This window comes from Microcebus murinus, chromosome 16, assembly GCF_040939455.1.
Source record: "Microcebus murinus isolate Inina chromosome 16, M.murinus_Inina_mat1.0, whole genome shotgun sequence".
Lineage (NCBI taxonomy): Eukaryota > Metazoa > Chordata > Mammalia > Primates > Cheirogaleidae > Microcebus > Microcebus murinus.
In genome coordinates this window covers 57,505,801-57,523,049 of record NC_134119.1, presented here as the reverse complement: position 1 = coordinate 57,523,049, position 17,249 = coordinate 57,505,801, and the positions used below count along the sequence as shown (strand labels likewise).

The 17,249-nt window shown below is 42.4% G+C and overlaps 1 protein-coding gene across 1 annotated transcript in view; it reads right to left on the bottom strand.

The window, feature by feature from the left end:
• TDRD12 (tudor domain containing 12) overlaps positions 1 to 17,249 on the bottom strand; it is a 58,865-nt gene that overhangs the window by 19,022 nt on the left and 22,594 nt on the right. Inside the window, exons 9-18 of the mRNA XM_020283324.2 lie at positions 16,478 to 16,575; positions 15,513 to 15,589; positions 12,045 to 12,125; positions 6,245 to 6,305; positions 5,621 to 5,728; positions 3,887 to 4,072; positions 2,578 to 2,734; positions 1,964 to 2,091; positions 371 to 562; positions 13 to 141 (exon numbers count right to left, since the gene is read on the bottom strand). Of these exons, the coding sequence (XP_020138913.2) occupies positions 13 to 141; positions 371 to 562; positions 1,964 to 2,091; positions 2,578 to 2,734; positions 3,887 to 4,072; positions 5,621 to 5,728; positions 6,245 to 6,305; positions 12,045 to 12,125; positions 15,513 to 15,589; positions 16,478 to 16,575 (1,217 nt within the window). The remainder of the gene's footprint in view (positions 1 to 12; positions 142 to 370; positions 563 to 1,963; positions 2,092 to 2,577; positions 2,735 to 3,886; positions 4,073 to 5,620; positions 5,729 to 6,244; positions 6,306 to 12,044; positions 12,126 to 15,512; positions 15,590 to 16,477; positions 16,576 to 17,249) is intronic.

Genomic DNA, 17,249 nt, shown 5'->3' with positions numbered 1-17,249 from the left:
GGACAGGCTCACCTTAGACACTGTTTCTGTTTCACCTACAGAGCAGGTGAAGATCAAGGTCTTTTGAGCCTGACTTGGAATGAAATCAAGAGTCTGGAGTAAAGTAGAGGTTTTTTCACATTCTAGGCAAAGGTGAACTACCTGGAATGAAATACAGAAACAATGCGATTTTTAAAATGTTTAAGGTGCTCCAGTTTCACTTTTCATAGATAAATTATGATTTTGATAGAAAACAATGTATAGAAAATCAATATAAATTTAAATATACAATTACAGATTTGTGTAATTGTTTAAGCTGTAACTGTTTAATGGTAAGCCATGAAATAAAAGTTACTTGCTGTGTTCATCAGCCCCTCCCCACCTTCAGTACCTGCTGGACGCTGCCGTAGAGAGCAGCCTCTTCCATGGCTGTGATCACGATGTAGGGGTCACTCATGAACTCTTTGACCAGATGCTCTATATGTTTGCTCCAATGAACTCCAACTGCAACAATCTGACGTGGTGCAGATTCCCTTTCTTCAACGTCAATATTTTTTTTAAAGTTATCTAATATAGCAAACATCTAAAAAATTAGTACAATTAATCTTATTTGTATTTCAAAAGAGAATGAGAATTAGTGTGACAGAACATAAACTGTAAGGGATTGTATATTTTCTGTTCTTATTCTCTAAAAGGAAAGGAAAAAACTGAGAAGGAGACAATGTTAAGTTCAAAGTGAATTAACATCCTACAAACGCCACCATAAACGAAATTAAAGCACAAGAAATATCTCGTGTTACATGTGTGTAACACAACTAACAAGGGCTGATTAGAAAAAGATCATCCCACCAACAGAAAATAAGAAAAGGAAATGAAGAAACAACTCATAGAAGGATGGATACAAATGATCACTATGAATTGTTCAACTTGACAAGTAATCAAGGAACCACAAATTAAGCTAATGAGATCCCACTTTTGACCAATGAGACTACGGGAGAAAGGTGGGCAGAAGCTACCACTGCCAGGGGTGCAGGGAGCGTGACATGCAGGCTCCTTGCTAGTGGACTGTAAATTGGTCTATGTTTCCAGAAAGGCAACTGTACAATGCAGTGTACCAGGACATTATTTTGTAAATATGGACCTCAGACTTTAGAGGAGTACAGGAACCAGCCCCACTCAGTCAGTAGCAAAGCTCGGACTTGAACCTGGGGCCACCATCAGTCCCAAGGGAATGCTCTTGGTCGTCACATTACATTGCTTCCAACACATGCCTTACAAGAACTCATGCATGGTCTTTGATCCATTAATTCCCTTCTTAGGAATTTATCTTTAAGGGAAACAGGTGCAAAAAAGATGCATGCTCGTTAGCCACACATATACACAAATTATGTTCAATGTCCAAAAAATAAGAGTTTTAAAATAAATCATGTTACAGCCGCACAATCAATAGCACATGACCAGCAGCAGCCGCGCGGCAGGGCAGGCGGCAGGAGCACTCGCGGCCCTCGCTGCGACTGCGCAGTGGAGTCACAAGGCAGCGCACACGACACGCTCTGGGCAAGGCCAATGACATGCATCTGCACACACGGGGATTTTCAGAAAAGGGAGCAAATGCTCTAAGGCAGTAAGAGCGACCACCTCTGAGAGAACAACTGTGGATGGTGGGTTTTGTCAAGTGCTCTCTTCTCTAGTTCTCAAATTTTTTTTTAATAAAAATTATCATAATCAGAATCATTTTATTTAAATGTTTCAGAAAATCTCCCTGGGAAAGAATTTTCGCTCTTTAGAAAGAACTTTAACATTGGGAAAGAAACTTCAGAGAAATATGTTCTCTATTTAATTACAGAAATTAAAGGGAAAATTAATTTTTTTAGAATAACAAGTTTATTTCCCAACTAGACACCTCCTGACTCTGTAGGCGAGCAAGACTTTAATCACACACGTTCTGAAGAGTAGCCAACACCCGAGCAGATGCTATACTTACCTGTTCCTTAGCTTCAAAGAACAGTACCTCTGCCTCATCCAAAATCAGGTGGCAGAGTCTGAGAAACAGCAAGCTTTGATAGGTGAGCAGTCTCAGGAGGCTGTGTGGTGTTGTAACGATCACATCACCTACATTTTAAAACAAAAAAAACAAACGTTTTAGATTTTCCATAGGTTTTCCTAACATTTCGTTTGCTAAGACTCCAGAAGTGCCTTCTAATGAAACAGAGAGCTGTTCTGCATGCAGGTGAGCGAGGCAGGGCCCCTACCAGGACACCTTGTGTGACCTGACCAAACGCTGGGGCTGCACCAGGCTTTGCGCTCAGGAAAAGCGGGGGTTTTAGTCAACACCGGGGGCCCCGTGCCTGGCGACAGTAAGTGTTCAGTAAACGGTTGATAAACGAGTGAAATTGCAAAGCCTTTTCAGTGAAACAGACGCAGGTCAAGATCAAACCTCCATACTCGATACTCGTCAGTAACTGATGTGTGAGGGCCGGACTAGTGACCGTCAGCGGCATCATCACCCAGCCACATCACCTGGGGATCCCAGGCCTGCCTGGGCAGGGTCCACCGTCTTCTGTAGGAAAAACCAACCACCTTGGAAAGGATGCTTACAGCCCCTCGGAAGCTTCATATTTTTGGCTTCGTCTTTGTGGAGTCCGATTGTTAATAACACAGGACGAAGAGGCCTGGAGGACATGGTGTAGTCTTCCAATAATTCAGAAATAAACTGGGCCTTTTTCCATCCAGGGCATACAATGACTGCAAGAGGCTGCAAAGACAAATTCAAAAAATTCTGGACAACAGTCAGGAATTAGACATGTGAAATATCCAGAACATCTCCTTGTATAGAATAAACATATGGTTTTTCTATCATCATCAAGGTTAGAAAAGTTAAAACATATAATTTCATTAAAATAGATTTAGACACATTGAATCAGATTTTCCTAGGGTATTAATTCACTTAGTCCTTAAAGTACTCTTATGGGGTAGGGCCCATTATTACTTCATTTCACAGATGAGGCGTCTGAGGCACAGAGAGGTAAAGTCAGATGCCCAAGGCTGCACAGTGAATACATGGTAGCAACAGGATTTGAACCCAGGCATCTGGCTCCAGATCCCCTGGCTCCTAAGAACCATGTCCGGTGAATGCAAATTTTCAAAGGGAAATCATTAAACTGAACGGTGTAATTAGAAAAACAAACTAGTATCTTTTCTAACTGCGACTCTAAATATATTTTCTTGCTGCTATTTTTTTACCATGTCATGAGCGGCAGAACCATTTGTAGGGTGTCCTCTGAGCCAGTACCCGAGATGCAGGTTTCATGCCTGTCAGTCGCCCAGCAGCCAGCACCCAGCCAAGCACATGCCGCTACCCCACCACCACTGATCCTCACACCCCATTTCTCTCCTTGCCATCGTTTCTCTCAGTCATTTCCAGATTCTTACCCATGATAAAAGAAGAATTATAAAACAGGGAAGGGTGTTATGAAATAATTCAAAGAACATGGGACAAGGCAGCAGACACTGCAATTCTAATCCCACTTCTACCACTTGCCAGCTATTAAGAATTCATCCCAGTAACTTTCCCTGAGCTTAGTTTTCTCATCTATTAAATGGTGAAAGCAATACATAGCCTGACCATCTCACGTGGCTTCCATGACTGTTAGATAAATTCAGGTCAGTGAAATCATTTAAATACTAAATATTCATCCCCCAAAGCTGCAGCCAACAGCCCAAAGCTGGGGCCCAAGGTGAGACTCGCTGTGTGAGAATCAACAACTGGGAGAGGAAAGAGGACGCTTCCTCACAGGATGGCTTCTGTCCCCGCAGTTTGAAAACCAAATTGTGTAACGTCAGGTATACAATTTAAAAATAAATATTTAGCCCATTTTGTTCAGAAACAAAACCATCTTCAACTTACTCCGTTTCTGCTCGGGAGGGACTTGTAGCAGCCCCCCGTCTGCAGAATGGTGAGCACTGGCGGAAGGTACACCAAAGGGTCGTTTCCACAGTGAGAAATGACAACCACATCACAGCCTCGCGCTATGGGAGGCCAAGAGTAAGACTCCGTGTGGCTGGGTCCCGGAAATTTCTTTCTTTGAAGAGCCTACAAAACATCGACAACCAAGGGCTGTGATAAAGTGGAGAAACTAACAAAATCCCCATCTCGTTGCTCACTTTATTCCAACGACCACTATATACTGCCTAATCTGGCATTTTCCAAGATCTACCTTGCTAAATTCCCTGAATCTTTAATAGGATACCAAACTCCTATTAAAGGACTTGTGCTTCTGTGTGCCCCAAATTAAACGGATCTAATAGGTGGTCCATGACCAAGAGCTAAAAGCTCAATGGAATCAGGATGTGTTTTTTTCTCCTAACAATCCACCAGCTTATCAGCTCTGCTTGCAAAGCTCTTCAGAAACATGCTTTTATTAGCTTATTTTTCAATGTAACTGTCACTAAAGCCCGAATGTTCCAACAGAGCTTTCCAGTCGCACAGATGTTACCTTCCAAAACGCTGACTTTGGCAGCAGTGTCACCTGCGGGAGGTCCTCCTCCCGGGTCCCGAAGCCCAGTGCTGTCTGCGCCTGGGATCCAGCTGTTCTCCTGGGACCATCCCTGCCATTGCCCTTTTGTCTGCAACTCACATGGTTTAACTTCTCTGTTTCAGTGGAGAACATATTTCAATAGCTTCTTGAATTAATTTTTTGAGATGTTACATGTCTGAAAATATCTTCATTTCTACCCTGACACTTCACTGATAATCTGAGTTTGGACCTCTAGGTTGGAACTAACTTTTTTGTTGTTCTTGAGACACAGCCTCACTCTGTTGTCTAGCTAGAGTGCCATGGCATCATCGCAGCTCACAGCAACCTCAAACTCCTGGGCTTAACTGATCCTCCTACCTTGGCCTCCCAAGTAGCTGGGACTACAGGCATGCACCACCATGCCCAGCTAATCTTTTTATTTTCAGTAGAGATGGGGTCTCCCTCTTGCTCAGGCTGGTCTTGAACTCCTGAGCTCAAGCGATCCTCCTGCCTCAGCCTCCCAGAGTTCTAGGACTACAGGCATGAGCCAGCATATCTGGCTGGAAATAACTTTTCATCAAAAGTTTGTAGTCATTGCTCCTCTGGTGCATTGTGGAGAAGTCTGAAGCCATTCTGATTCCTTGTCCTGTGTGTAGGACCAGTTTCTTCTTTCTAGAAGCTGTCACAGTCTCTGAATCCCTCAAGTTTAGATGCTTCACAACAATAAATCTAATATCTTTGTTCACTCATTGTGCTGGGCCTGTGTAGTAGGTAGACTCTATTAATTTGGGGATTCACATCCACTAGGTCCAGAAATTATTTCTGCATTAATTAACCCTCAAGAATTGTCTCCTTTCCGTCTGGCAGCAGCCATCAGGTAAGCCGAGATGGGTGTGTACAAGGACATCCAGGTGCTACGGAGGAAGACACAGTCTGATGTGACCTGCTTTCTTCTGAGGGCCAGCTGCTGGCATCGTCCTCATCGCAGCTCTCTGCGCTCCACAGGGGTCCCTGCCCCACCTGGCCGGACAAAGCATGCAGAACCTGGCCAGATAAAGAGCACAGACCGGGACACGAGGCCAAGCAAGGTTATGCCATGAGTTTGGTTTTAAGAGCACTGTCACCTTTTTCAAGTCTGCTGAGAGTGGCGACGTGTCCACGGTCAGGCAAGGCTCGATCTTGTTTCGGAGCACCACGACCGGAGGCTGCACGCCCGACTTCAACTTCTGCAACTGGGTATGTAAAGCAGACGAGGAGGTATTACACAGAATATCAAGAACTTAAGGAAAATGAAAAAAATACAGATTTCAATGTAAAACCCTGGGTAAATATGCTTATATATATAAAAAAAACAAACAAACAAACAAAAAAACCAAAACTACCAAAATGAAAGGAAGATCATCTCTTAATATTACTCAAATAAAAAAAAAGAGCAATTTCTCTGGAACAACCCACCAGATAATTTCAAAAGGATGTCTTTGGGTAAAGTCCCCCAGCTAAGAGATTTCTCTTTTAATCTCAAGACTGGAGGGAGGAAGGAGAAGAAATTTTTTTTTTTTAAGAAATGGGGTCTTGCTCTTTCACCCCGACTGCAGCCTCAAACTTCTGGGCTCAAGTGATCCTCCCGCCTTGGCCTCCCTAGTAGCTGGGACTACAGGTGCACACCACTATGCTCAACTAAGAAAGGAAAAAAATTTAAAGAATAAACCATTTTCTCTCTTTTTTCACTTTTTTAGGGCTTGTGATACCTGCTGCAGATCAGAGATTCCATCAGCTCTCAGAGGATCAGGATTTAAAAACTGTAGTAATCTGTAAAATAGTTAAAAACAATTTGAAGAAACAGGTGTTTACATTTCCTCAATTGAGCTATTTTTTAATTCTTCCTTGACAGAGGTAAAATGGACTAAGTATCCCAAGGCACAGTGGTACAATGACTACTCGTTCCATTCCGTTGGGTTACACTGAGGTACAAGGGCTGTGGCGTCTCCCACCTGGGCCAGGCCTGTCCCTGTGCTGTGTCAACCCTGCCGTCTAGGTCCTTCTGAGAGTGTCTGAGACAGGCCCAGCCAAGCTCAGGACCCACTGCTCTACTTCACTGTCTTTATTTTATGGATAAGAAAATGAGACCAGACAGGACTTGTCTGCTACCACCTCTGCTAACTGAGAGGCACAAACCTGAAATTGCTTCCTCCATAACAGCCCCAGCTGCACTATGGGTAAGGACAGTGACAGCAGCAAAACTCAAACCACACAGGTGATGGGGACTTCAGGGTAAAGAGTGTGGATTAAATACGCACATCAAATCGTGCACTTTCTTAAAACCCCATTCCTGTATATGGGTTTTTAAATGCAAAAGCCACAAGACCCAAATGTCATCGACCAATGCATGGATAAATAAAATGTACTCTCTCCGTGTAAGGGAGTATTGTTCAGACATAAAAAGGAATGAAGTCTTTACTTATGCTACAACAGAGATGAATTTTGAAAACATTACACTAAGTGAACAAAGCCAGTCACAAAGGACCATGTATTCTTTTGGCTCTATTTATACATAATATCCAAAATAGGCAAATCCATAGAGACAGAAAAATTAGAGGCAGATGAGGAGCTGGAGAAATAGAGTGACTGCTAACAGACACGAATTTGGGGGGGGGTGATGAAATTGTTCAGAAATGAGACAATGGTGACAGTTGCAAACTCTGTGGATATACTAAAAACCACTGAATTATACATTTTAAAAGGGTAAACTTTACGGTCTATGAATTATATCTCCATAAAGCTATTTTTTAAAAAGCCGCAACAAAGGCAAGAACCACAGAGCAGACAACATTCCAAAACAAAATTTCAGAAGCTAGAAAACAGGTGGGCAAACAGTCACAGACTCGACAGATCCAAGACAGCTCAACTGACCCAACCTTGAGAGACCCAGCTCTGACCTTCAGAACTCTTAGGAATTAGGGCCAGGAGGCTCCTCTGGCTGTGGCAGGGTAGTGGGAAGCTAAGAGGACCAGGGCACTGGAGACAGGGCTGAGAACGGAGGCAATGTGCTGAAAAGAGGAAGGTGCTAAATACCGAGACCCCAGATGGCTTCTGCCACTCAGCGCCTTCCAAGGACAGCAGAGCCTTCCTTGGGAAACCTGACAGCCCTAAGAGAAGAGGCCAGAGACACAGACTGCAAAGGTCCCCCACCACAAGCAGCTCAATCCATGGTGAGGCCCACAGTCAACAAGCCTCCAAGTTAAAACATGAGCAGACAGTCCAGGACCACGAGACATCGGAGGAAAGCCTCTAACCTTACAGAGACAAAAAATAAAAACAGGAGTAATGCAAATTGCAAGAAACAGTGTAGGAAGAGAAAAAAAACTTGCCCCCAAATGATTAGTATCCTTAGAAAAATGAGAGAAAGCATCATATATATGGAACAAGGATAGGACACTATAAGAAAAAGACAACAAAAGGAAAACTCTTGCAATTTAAAAATGTGACAATAATAAACTCAATAAGAGGACAAAGTTGTGAAAACATTCCTAAAAGTAAAACTTGTGCTTTATTATTTTTTTTACTGAGATAAAAAACAGAAGAAAAATATATTTAAAAAATTACACAACCAATCTAGGAGGTCCATCATCTGAGCCACAGATATACAACATGCAGCAGAGGAGAGCAATGAAAAAGTCAAGAGGGCTTCCCAGAAATGAGGGACACGGGTCACAGATTGAAAGGGTCTACCAAGTGCCAACCACAACAATGGAACCACACAAAGGCACAGCATCGTGAAATCTCCAAGCACTGGGAATGAAGGAAAGATTCTCTAGATATCAGAGAGAGAGAGGGAGAAGAGAGTCATATACAGAGAATAAGGAATCAGAATGGAGTAGAATTCTCAATGACAACACTGGAAACTAGAAGATAAAGCAGAAAGGCCTTCAAAATCCACACCCGAACTACTGATCAAGTGTGAGGATAGTCTAAAAGCATTTATGCAAAGTCTCTAAAAATGTGTTCCATGTTTCCCTTCCCAGGAAGCTACTGGAGGATGTTCACCACCAAAACAAGGGAATAAGCCAGGTAAGAAGAAAGTAGAATACCTGGAAAAGAGTGGATTGGATTGGAAAAGAGTGGATTTGAGAAAGTCACAGGATGCTGGTGACGATGAACACAGGCTAATGCATCAGACACAGACCAAGCAGGATGGAAGGCTCTGGAGAGGTTTTTGAGGACACGTGAGCAAGAACACTGAGTTTAACTGAGTTCAGACAACAGAGGAGAAGTCTGGAGATCAATCAGTAGAGAAGGATAGAAAACTAAGAAAAGAAAGAACACTAGAAGATAATTATTACCTTCAGGTAAACCAAAAAGCTATGTGAGAACAGAGAGGTGACCGTGCCCTATTACTGCATGGCTCGACAGCCTGAGGGCACTTATCTGCTCCGAGCCCACGTACACTGAACACTCATCTCACCAGGATCACGATGCAGGGGGGTAGCATCAAGGGAGGAACAAAAGTGTGGGTGGGATTTCAAGAGGGAAGGAGGGGTGGGACAACAGAGCTGAGTCCTCACTGTCCACCACGTGTGCGGGCAGAGGGCTCTGGTCAGGAAGGACAGCTCCCAACACCAGGACTCAACAGTCTGTGTGAAGGGTGTTTCACTTTAGGCTTTAATAAGCACTGCTGTCCAAACTCTGATATTAAAGCAATATTATAAAAAAGAATATGGAAAATGTCTGTCTTAACTAAATGGATGGTACAAAGTAGGCAAATGTTAAAATGTTTAAAGGAAGACAAATGAACAATAATGTATATTATAGGAGGTACCAGGGTACAGGAAAGATGGAAAGGCAAAGAAGTGCCAAGAAAGCTACACTTACATTATACATGTAATGTATGACATTATACATGACAAATAAGTGGCAAGCTGGCCACCACACCCCATTCTCCTATACCCAGGACATCTTTTTTGTTTTTTGTTTTTAACAGATAGGCTCTTGCTCTGTCACCCAAGCTAGAGGGCAGCAGTACAATCATAGCTCACTGTAATCTTGAACTCACTCCAGGCGATCCTCCCACCTAGGACTCCCTAAATGCCGGGATTATAGGCATGAGCCACTGTGCCTGGCATAGCACATTTTAATCAATCATAAAAGTACTCTCCCTAGCACTTCAGCTGTAGTGTCAAAATTCTCTATGAAATAATGCTGCAGGGGCCTGGACAGCACAGTGAAACTCCACCGCTACAACAAAGAAATGAGCAGGGCATGGTGGTGCACACCTGTAGTCTAAGCTACTCGGGAGGCTAAGGTGGAGGATGGCTTAAGCCCAGGAGTTTGGGGCTGCAGTGAGCTATGATTGTACCACTGCACCCCAGCCTGGTGACAGAGACCCTGTCTAGAATACATAAATCAATCATGCTCAGGGAGTCACTACCAACCAACCAGAGTTGAGTTTCATCTGCAACCCCCAGCATATGCCCCAGGGAAGCTGAAGTTGGCAACATGGTGGAAATTGTATCTCAGACCCAATCTATGCTGCCTAGTCACCTCCAGAAGCTCTAAGTGGACAGAGCAGTTTCTCTTGGATTCCCCAAAGCACTAAAGAGAAATCTGCCACTTGGGCCCTTGAACTCTGGATGTGGACCGTGACGTGCTCTCCACCACCCAAGGATCCAGGATTCCAAAGGAGAGGGTGGTGTGAGATCCTGGCCTGGGAAAGACCGCATCTGGGGTGACCTCCTACTCAACTTACTGTAATTTCGGGGTTTCCAAATATGTTATGTGACAGAACAATCTAAGGAAAAAAACAGAAGCGCTTGCTAGAATTTACAAACTTAAGCAATGCCATCGGTGCAAGAAGCAGGCAAGAAAAGAAAATGACAGGCTTCAAACAGAGGGGATTAAGCAGGATTTCTGGCAGCATGCCATGGTCACTGTGTCCCCTGTTCTAACGTTGCTGTTATCATCATCACATATTAAGTTACAGGGATGTGACATCTGCAAACCCATGACCAAGCACCCTCAAGGAAAGGGTGTCTTCACTACTCTGGCCAGAGGTGGCAGGCACATGGTCCTCCGGACTTTGGAAACAGCACAGGCAACCCAGGACCATTTACTCTGGTCAAGGAGAAGGATCACATGATCACCAGCTCATCTTCATGTTCTAAGAAAACCACTGCCTTCTTTCTTCTTTGCTCTTTAATCTTGAACCACTTCAAGGTTCTCTGGAACCCACAGCGGACTGACAGAATAACTCATGTAGTTTAATCAGTGGATTCTAAATAAAGAGCATTTAGCAGAACAGGAGATGAGACAGAACTCTCTAATACAAAAACAAAAGGGAATAGAATATTTCAGGGTTAATTTACCAGCTTGTAATTTAAAATAATAAAAGAAAGAAATGAGTTGCATGAATACTGCAGGGCCTTTTGTTCCAAAGGAAATAACGACTGGAACAGGGAACCTTCAGGTACTGGGGTGGTGGCCTGCCCTGGGAGGAGAGCATCAAGCAGGTGCACTGATGCCCATCCCCAGCTCTGGGGGCTCCGTGGCAGCCTCTGATACCTTGGCCCTAGAGCACTGTGAGATGCTCCTAAGGGGTAAGAGGTCCTGAAAGCCATTAGCATGGCCTCTGGGACACTGGGCAGCCCAGCCCGCACAGCCGCATGGTCAACGCCTTCCCTCCGGCCCCAGGCCAGTCAGTGGACACGTTGTGACCTCCCCACCTCCGAACTGTCTTGAACTCTTTGTTGCTCTGTGGCTCTAGAGTAGCCGCAGTTACTTGGCATGTGAAACTGTTTAGGCTCGTATGGTAAAAAGTGTCATAAAAATTGGTATGAAAATATTTTATAGATTACACAAGTATAAAATAAAGTTATACTCTGTTGTTAATAGTTTCTCTAGGAGGTGGTGGACTTATTTAACATCAGAAAAATGGGAAGAAACCCATCACCAACCCATAGAAAATCAATAGCCCAAAAGATTCTTTTTTTCCTTTTTTGAAACAGGGTCTCACTCTACTGCCTGGGCTAGAATGCTGTAGCATCAACACAGTTCATTGCAACCTCAGACTCCTGGGCTCAAGCAAACCTCCTGCCGCAGCCTCCCGAGTAGCTGGGACTACAGGTGCGTACCACCACGCTCCACTAATTTTTGTTTTTTTTGTAGAGATAGGGTCTCGCTCTTGCTCAGACCAGTCTTAAACTCCTGACCTCAAGCAATCCTCCCGCCTTGGCCTCCTAAAGTGCTAGGATTACAGGCATGAGCCACTGGCACCTGTCCCTCTAACTCATATTGTAAAATTCACCACGAGAATCAGGAAGAAGTAGAAAACCACTACTAACACTGGAACAAAGCTTCAAACAGAAAAATCTACCCCAGTGAACGGAAAAGAAAAAACTTACTTCAAATCCTACAGGAGATTTACTGTGTGTATATTTTTTGATGGGAATACAGGTTTGAAATTAATAATAAAATATGTAAATTCATTTTGCTTATAATTTTATTATAATTATTTAAATACAAATACACAATTCAGGGCAAGAAAAAAATTCTTACTTCACGCAACCATTCTTCTCATCATATTCTTTCTTCTCCACCAATCTAAGTGGCTTCTCATTTGGCTTCTGACTTAAAGAGCTAGAAATTGAAAAACATTCATTAAAACTTGTGAACCCATTTAACCCAAGCATGAAAATATCTTTATTTCCTAGGAGAAAATTTAAGAAGCACCACTGAGGAATTGGTTTATGTACATAAGGACATTTCTGGGAGAACTGAAGCTTAGCCCTTTAGGTATGGAAACCACTGTGGAAACTTCCGGTGCTGGCCAAGGGGAAGGCAAGTGCACCACAGCCTGCCTCTCCTACTGTTACAGCCAGAGACCTCGGATAAGGCACAAAACAACAGGCAGAGAAGCAAACACTTGAAAAGCCAACAGAATCACAGAGCATTTCCTGTTTTTTTTTCTATATCCTGGTGCTGACCCACAGGTGAACTGTGTGGCAGATGCAGACATCAGAAATGCCAAGAATGCCAGGTGCAGTGGCACACACCTGTGGTCCCCGCGACCTGGGAGGCTAAAGCAGGAGAGACTCACTTGAGCCTAGGAGTTGGAGGGTGCAGTGAGCTGTGACCATCCACTGCACTCCAGCCTGGGCAACAGAGCAAGACCCCATCTCTAAAAACAGACAAACAAAAAGCTCTGCGAGAGACCTCCCCTCTTTCAAGCCAGAGGACTGGGGAGATGCACCCTTTAAACCGGGCAATGTGGGGACTCCCCACTGATGTTCTTTCCTCATCCTTTCTCTCTCCAGGCCCTGCCGCAAGGTCAGCTCCATCTGGGAGCTGCACACAGCGAAGGCAACAGAAATATAGTCACCTAAAAGCCCAAGAGAAAACCTGCCCCTGCAGGCGGAGGAACTGGGAAGCAGGAACCCTGTGGCCCACAGGCTGCATGGGGGAAATCTCCATCTTTCTTGCTCCCTTATTTCTATCTCTGTTTTGTTCCCCTAGTGGCCCAATCCCACGTTACTGCATAGCGATTTCTTCAGGAGAAATTTCTATTAATATATGACCAGAAGAATAGAGAGAAGGAACACCCAACTCGTGCATGTGAGGGACATTCCAAAAATAGAGAGACAGGTGGAGGGTTCCCCTATTTCTTTTCATGACCCAACACAAGCCCCAGCCTCACTCCAAGTTGAGAATACGCAGAATAGACCCAAAGCAGCACACCCATGGCTTGGAAATTGGGTTAACATTGCAACCATCACCCACGGACAGTGAAACAGAATCTGAGGTCTCAACCCAATGGAGTTGCTGACCTCTTGCCAAGACAGACGACAACAACAAAAATCAACATTCTCTAGGAGATTTTAACAAAAACCTGAGTCTCATAACATAATATTCAAAAGTCCAGACTACAACTCCTACAACCCGAAGTTACATACATAGAACCAGGAAAATCAGATGGACTGTCGGGTAAAAGACAATCAATAGATACCACCCCTAAAGGAATTTGGAAAGCAGAATTAGCAAACACTTTCATGCAGCTATTGTAACCATGCTCCATAAGAAAAAGGGCTGGGTGCAGTGGTTCATGCCTGAGCACTTTGGGAGCCCAAGGCAGAAGGATCACCTAAGCCCAGGAATTTGAGGCCACAGTGAGCTATGATCAGCCCACTGCGCTCCAGCCTGGGTGAGAGTGAGACTCTGTCTCAAAAAAAAAAAAGGGGGGGGGCATGTAATCCTAGCACTCTGGGTGGCTGAGGCAGGCGGATCACTCAAGGTCAGGAGCTCAAAACCAGCCTGAGCAAGAGTGAGACCCCATCTCTACTAAGAATAGAAAGAAATTAATCAGCTAACTAAAAATATATATAGAAAAAATTAGCAGAGCATAGTGGTGCATGCCTGTAGTACCAGCTACCCAGGAGGCTGAGGCAGGAAGATCTCCTGAGCCCAGGAGTTTGAGGTTGCTGTGAGCTAGGCTGACGTCACAGCACTCACTCTAGCCTGGGCAACAAAGTGAGACTCTGCCTCAAAAAAAAAAAAAAAAAAAAAGAAAGAAAAAAAGAAAAAGAAAAAAAAAAGAGAATACTCTTGAATGGAAAAATAAGTTTTCAGCAAAGAAATATAAACTATTAAAACATCAAATGAAAATTTTAGAAATGAAAAATATAACATACCAAATAAAATATTCACCAGAAGGGCTCGATAGCAGAACAGAGATAACAGAAGAGTCACCTAACTGACAGATTAGTAGGATTATTAATCTGAAGAATAGCAAGAAAAAAGGTTGATAAAAATGAAAAGAGCCTCAGAGACCTTGGGGCGACATCAAAATGACTGATATTTGTTTCATCAGAGTCTCAAAAGGTGAGGAAAGAGATTGGTGCAGCGAAAATACACACAGAAATAGTGGCTGAATACATCCCAAATATAACAAAAGACGGAAAGCTGCAAAGAACATTAATGAACCTCAGGTGTAAGAAATATGACAGACATTATACAAAGGCATATTAAACTGCTCAAACCAGTAAAAAAGAGAAGACAAAAAAAGATGTAAGGACGTAATGCATTAGGAACAATGCAAGTAAGACAACTGTGGGGCAAATCTTTGAAATACAGAGAAAAGTACCGTCAACCTGGAATTCTATACCTAGCAAAATAATTTTTTCAGAAATGAAGCTAAAAGAAATTTGCAAATAAATTATTTTTTAGAAGCTGAAAAAGTTGATCAGTAGCAGACTCACAATATAAGAAATATTAAAGGAAGCCCTTTGGGTAGAAGAAAAATGATATCAGACTGAAATATGGATCTATTCAAAAAGTAAAAAACAACAATGCAACTACATAGAGAAATATAAAGATTTTTTTTTTGTTAAATCTCTCCAAAAGATAATTGACTGTTTAAATGACTGTGATAATAGATTCTAGCATTATAATATAAAATTATATATATATGTAAATGTATGACATCATAAAGTCCAGAAGTAGAAAAATGAAAGTAAACTATTTTGAGTTCTTGTACTTTACACAAAGTGGTATATATTACAATACCCTTTCTGTGATTTCATTAATGTCACTGACATATATCTTACAGAGGACAAGGTCAAAGCCCTTGATACTCAACTGTGAGAGCTCAGACAGCAAACCACTCTCTGCTTCCCACCCACTTGTAACCTCATGCCACGGGGCCCACGTCAGCCACTCCTCACATCAAGACGACGCTGCCCCGACCTTTGCTGCACCTGCCTCACACGAATGACTCTGTCCAACAAGGTAAAAGCAGACTCTAGAGCCACTACCAGTTTTCAATCAGCTGTGCTAACCAACTGTCACAGTATTTTCCTTTAAACTAACATATGTTTAATCAAAATTTCTTGGGCCACTATTTTCTGGAAATGGAATACCTTCCTGCTATCAGTCTTATAGAACACTGTATAAGAGTTATACTTAAATTAAGATTATACTTAAGATTATACTTAAATCTGTAGTTGATTACACTGAATTTTCAAATCATACCTTGCTGCTGGTATATCTGGATCAGCATATATGGTAATACCTCTTTTTGTTGGCCAGTATGCTGAAGATGCAACACACTGTAAAAAAAAAAAAAAAGTCAGAAAGACTATGTATGCTAGCAAGATATATATTCTTTTGGAAGCAAAATTCCATGGGAATTATTGTCATAAACAACTGTTCCAGCCAGTTTTCACGCACACACAGATATGGAAGGACAAAGAACTGGAAAGTTGGGCAATTATGCCATTGCTAATAACCCCTAGATTGAACCATCCAAATAGCAGATATGTATGTATGTGTTTAGAGACAGAGTCTCACCCTGTCACCCAGGCTGCAGTGCAATGGGGTACAATCACAGCTCACTATAACCTCAAAGTCCTGAGGCTCAAATGATCCTCTTGTCTCAGCCTCCTAAGCAGCTAAGACTACAGGCCTGAGCAACCATGCTCAGCTCATGTTTTAATTTTTTGTAGAGATGGGGTCTCGCTATATTGCCTAGGCTGGACTTGAACTCCTGGCCTCCCAAAGTGCTGGATTATAGCCACCACACTGGGCCCTTCAGATAATCAGTATTTAAAATGTTCTGCAATTACTTCTATCTGTTTTGTCAAAGAAACTGAAGGACTAGTTAGATTTGAACTTAACTATTAGAATGTCCCCAAATCCCAGATATTCACACTCTTGCTAAAATGAGAATACTCAACTTTGTAGGGAGGCCACTGGACCAAGAACAAGAACGTGGCACAAGATGAGCCAGAGTTATCTTGTTCTTTCAAATTAAGCAAACATGCACACTGTATTTTTTCATGAAAAAACTATAATAGCCAAGGATTTTTGAACAGAAAATATACTTTCTATTCATTGTTCCCAATAGAATCCATGGTTCCTAATGGCTTTCAAAAGAGAATATTCTAAAATCAGTATTATATAAACTTTATGTTTAAGGAACATTTAAAATACACAACCTTATTTATATCTTTTAAAGAGCTGCAATGCTGTTTCTTTTCAGATTTATCTTTTGGTGAATCTCTCAATGAATCCGCATTACATTTTATAGCTTTATCTGCAAAATAAAAAGTGTAAAAAAGCTGCCTTAAAAATAGTATTAATAGATACAATATAGGACAAAAAGGAATAAAAAATAAATACCATTATGAAATTTTAATACATAAAATTATTATGGAATAGGGTTTTGCAGTAAACCTTGCTTGAGGGAATTAAATTTTAAAATCTGTTTCAACCTTTATTGTAAAAAGATTTATAAATTCTAACAATTCCTGTACCAGATTGCTAAGAATGGAACCTCATCTATTTTCCCAACTTGGCAGAGTGTATTTCCCGAAGAGGGCCACGATAATGTCTCTGAGCATCACACCCTAACCCCCATCGAGAGGTGAGGAATGTATCCCTTTCCCAGGAAGCTGGGTGGGCTCAGAACAACAAGGAAGTGACGCTACAGGACTTCCACAGCGAGATCACAAAAGTGCCATATACTCATGACTTGCTCTCCTGGATGCTCCTTTTTGGAATCCAACTACTGTGTTTTGAGGAAGCAGCCACACAGAAAGGTATTTCAGATGACAGTTTGGCAATTCCTATAAACATTCACATACTTTACGATCTGACCATTTTACTCTTAAATAGTTCCACAAAAATAAATGAAAACATATGCCTACAAAGTCTTGCAAAAGAATGCTAATTGCAGCTTTATTTATAATAGTTAACAACCTGAAAGCA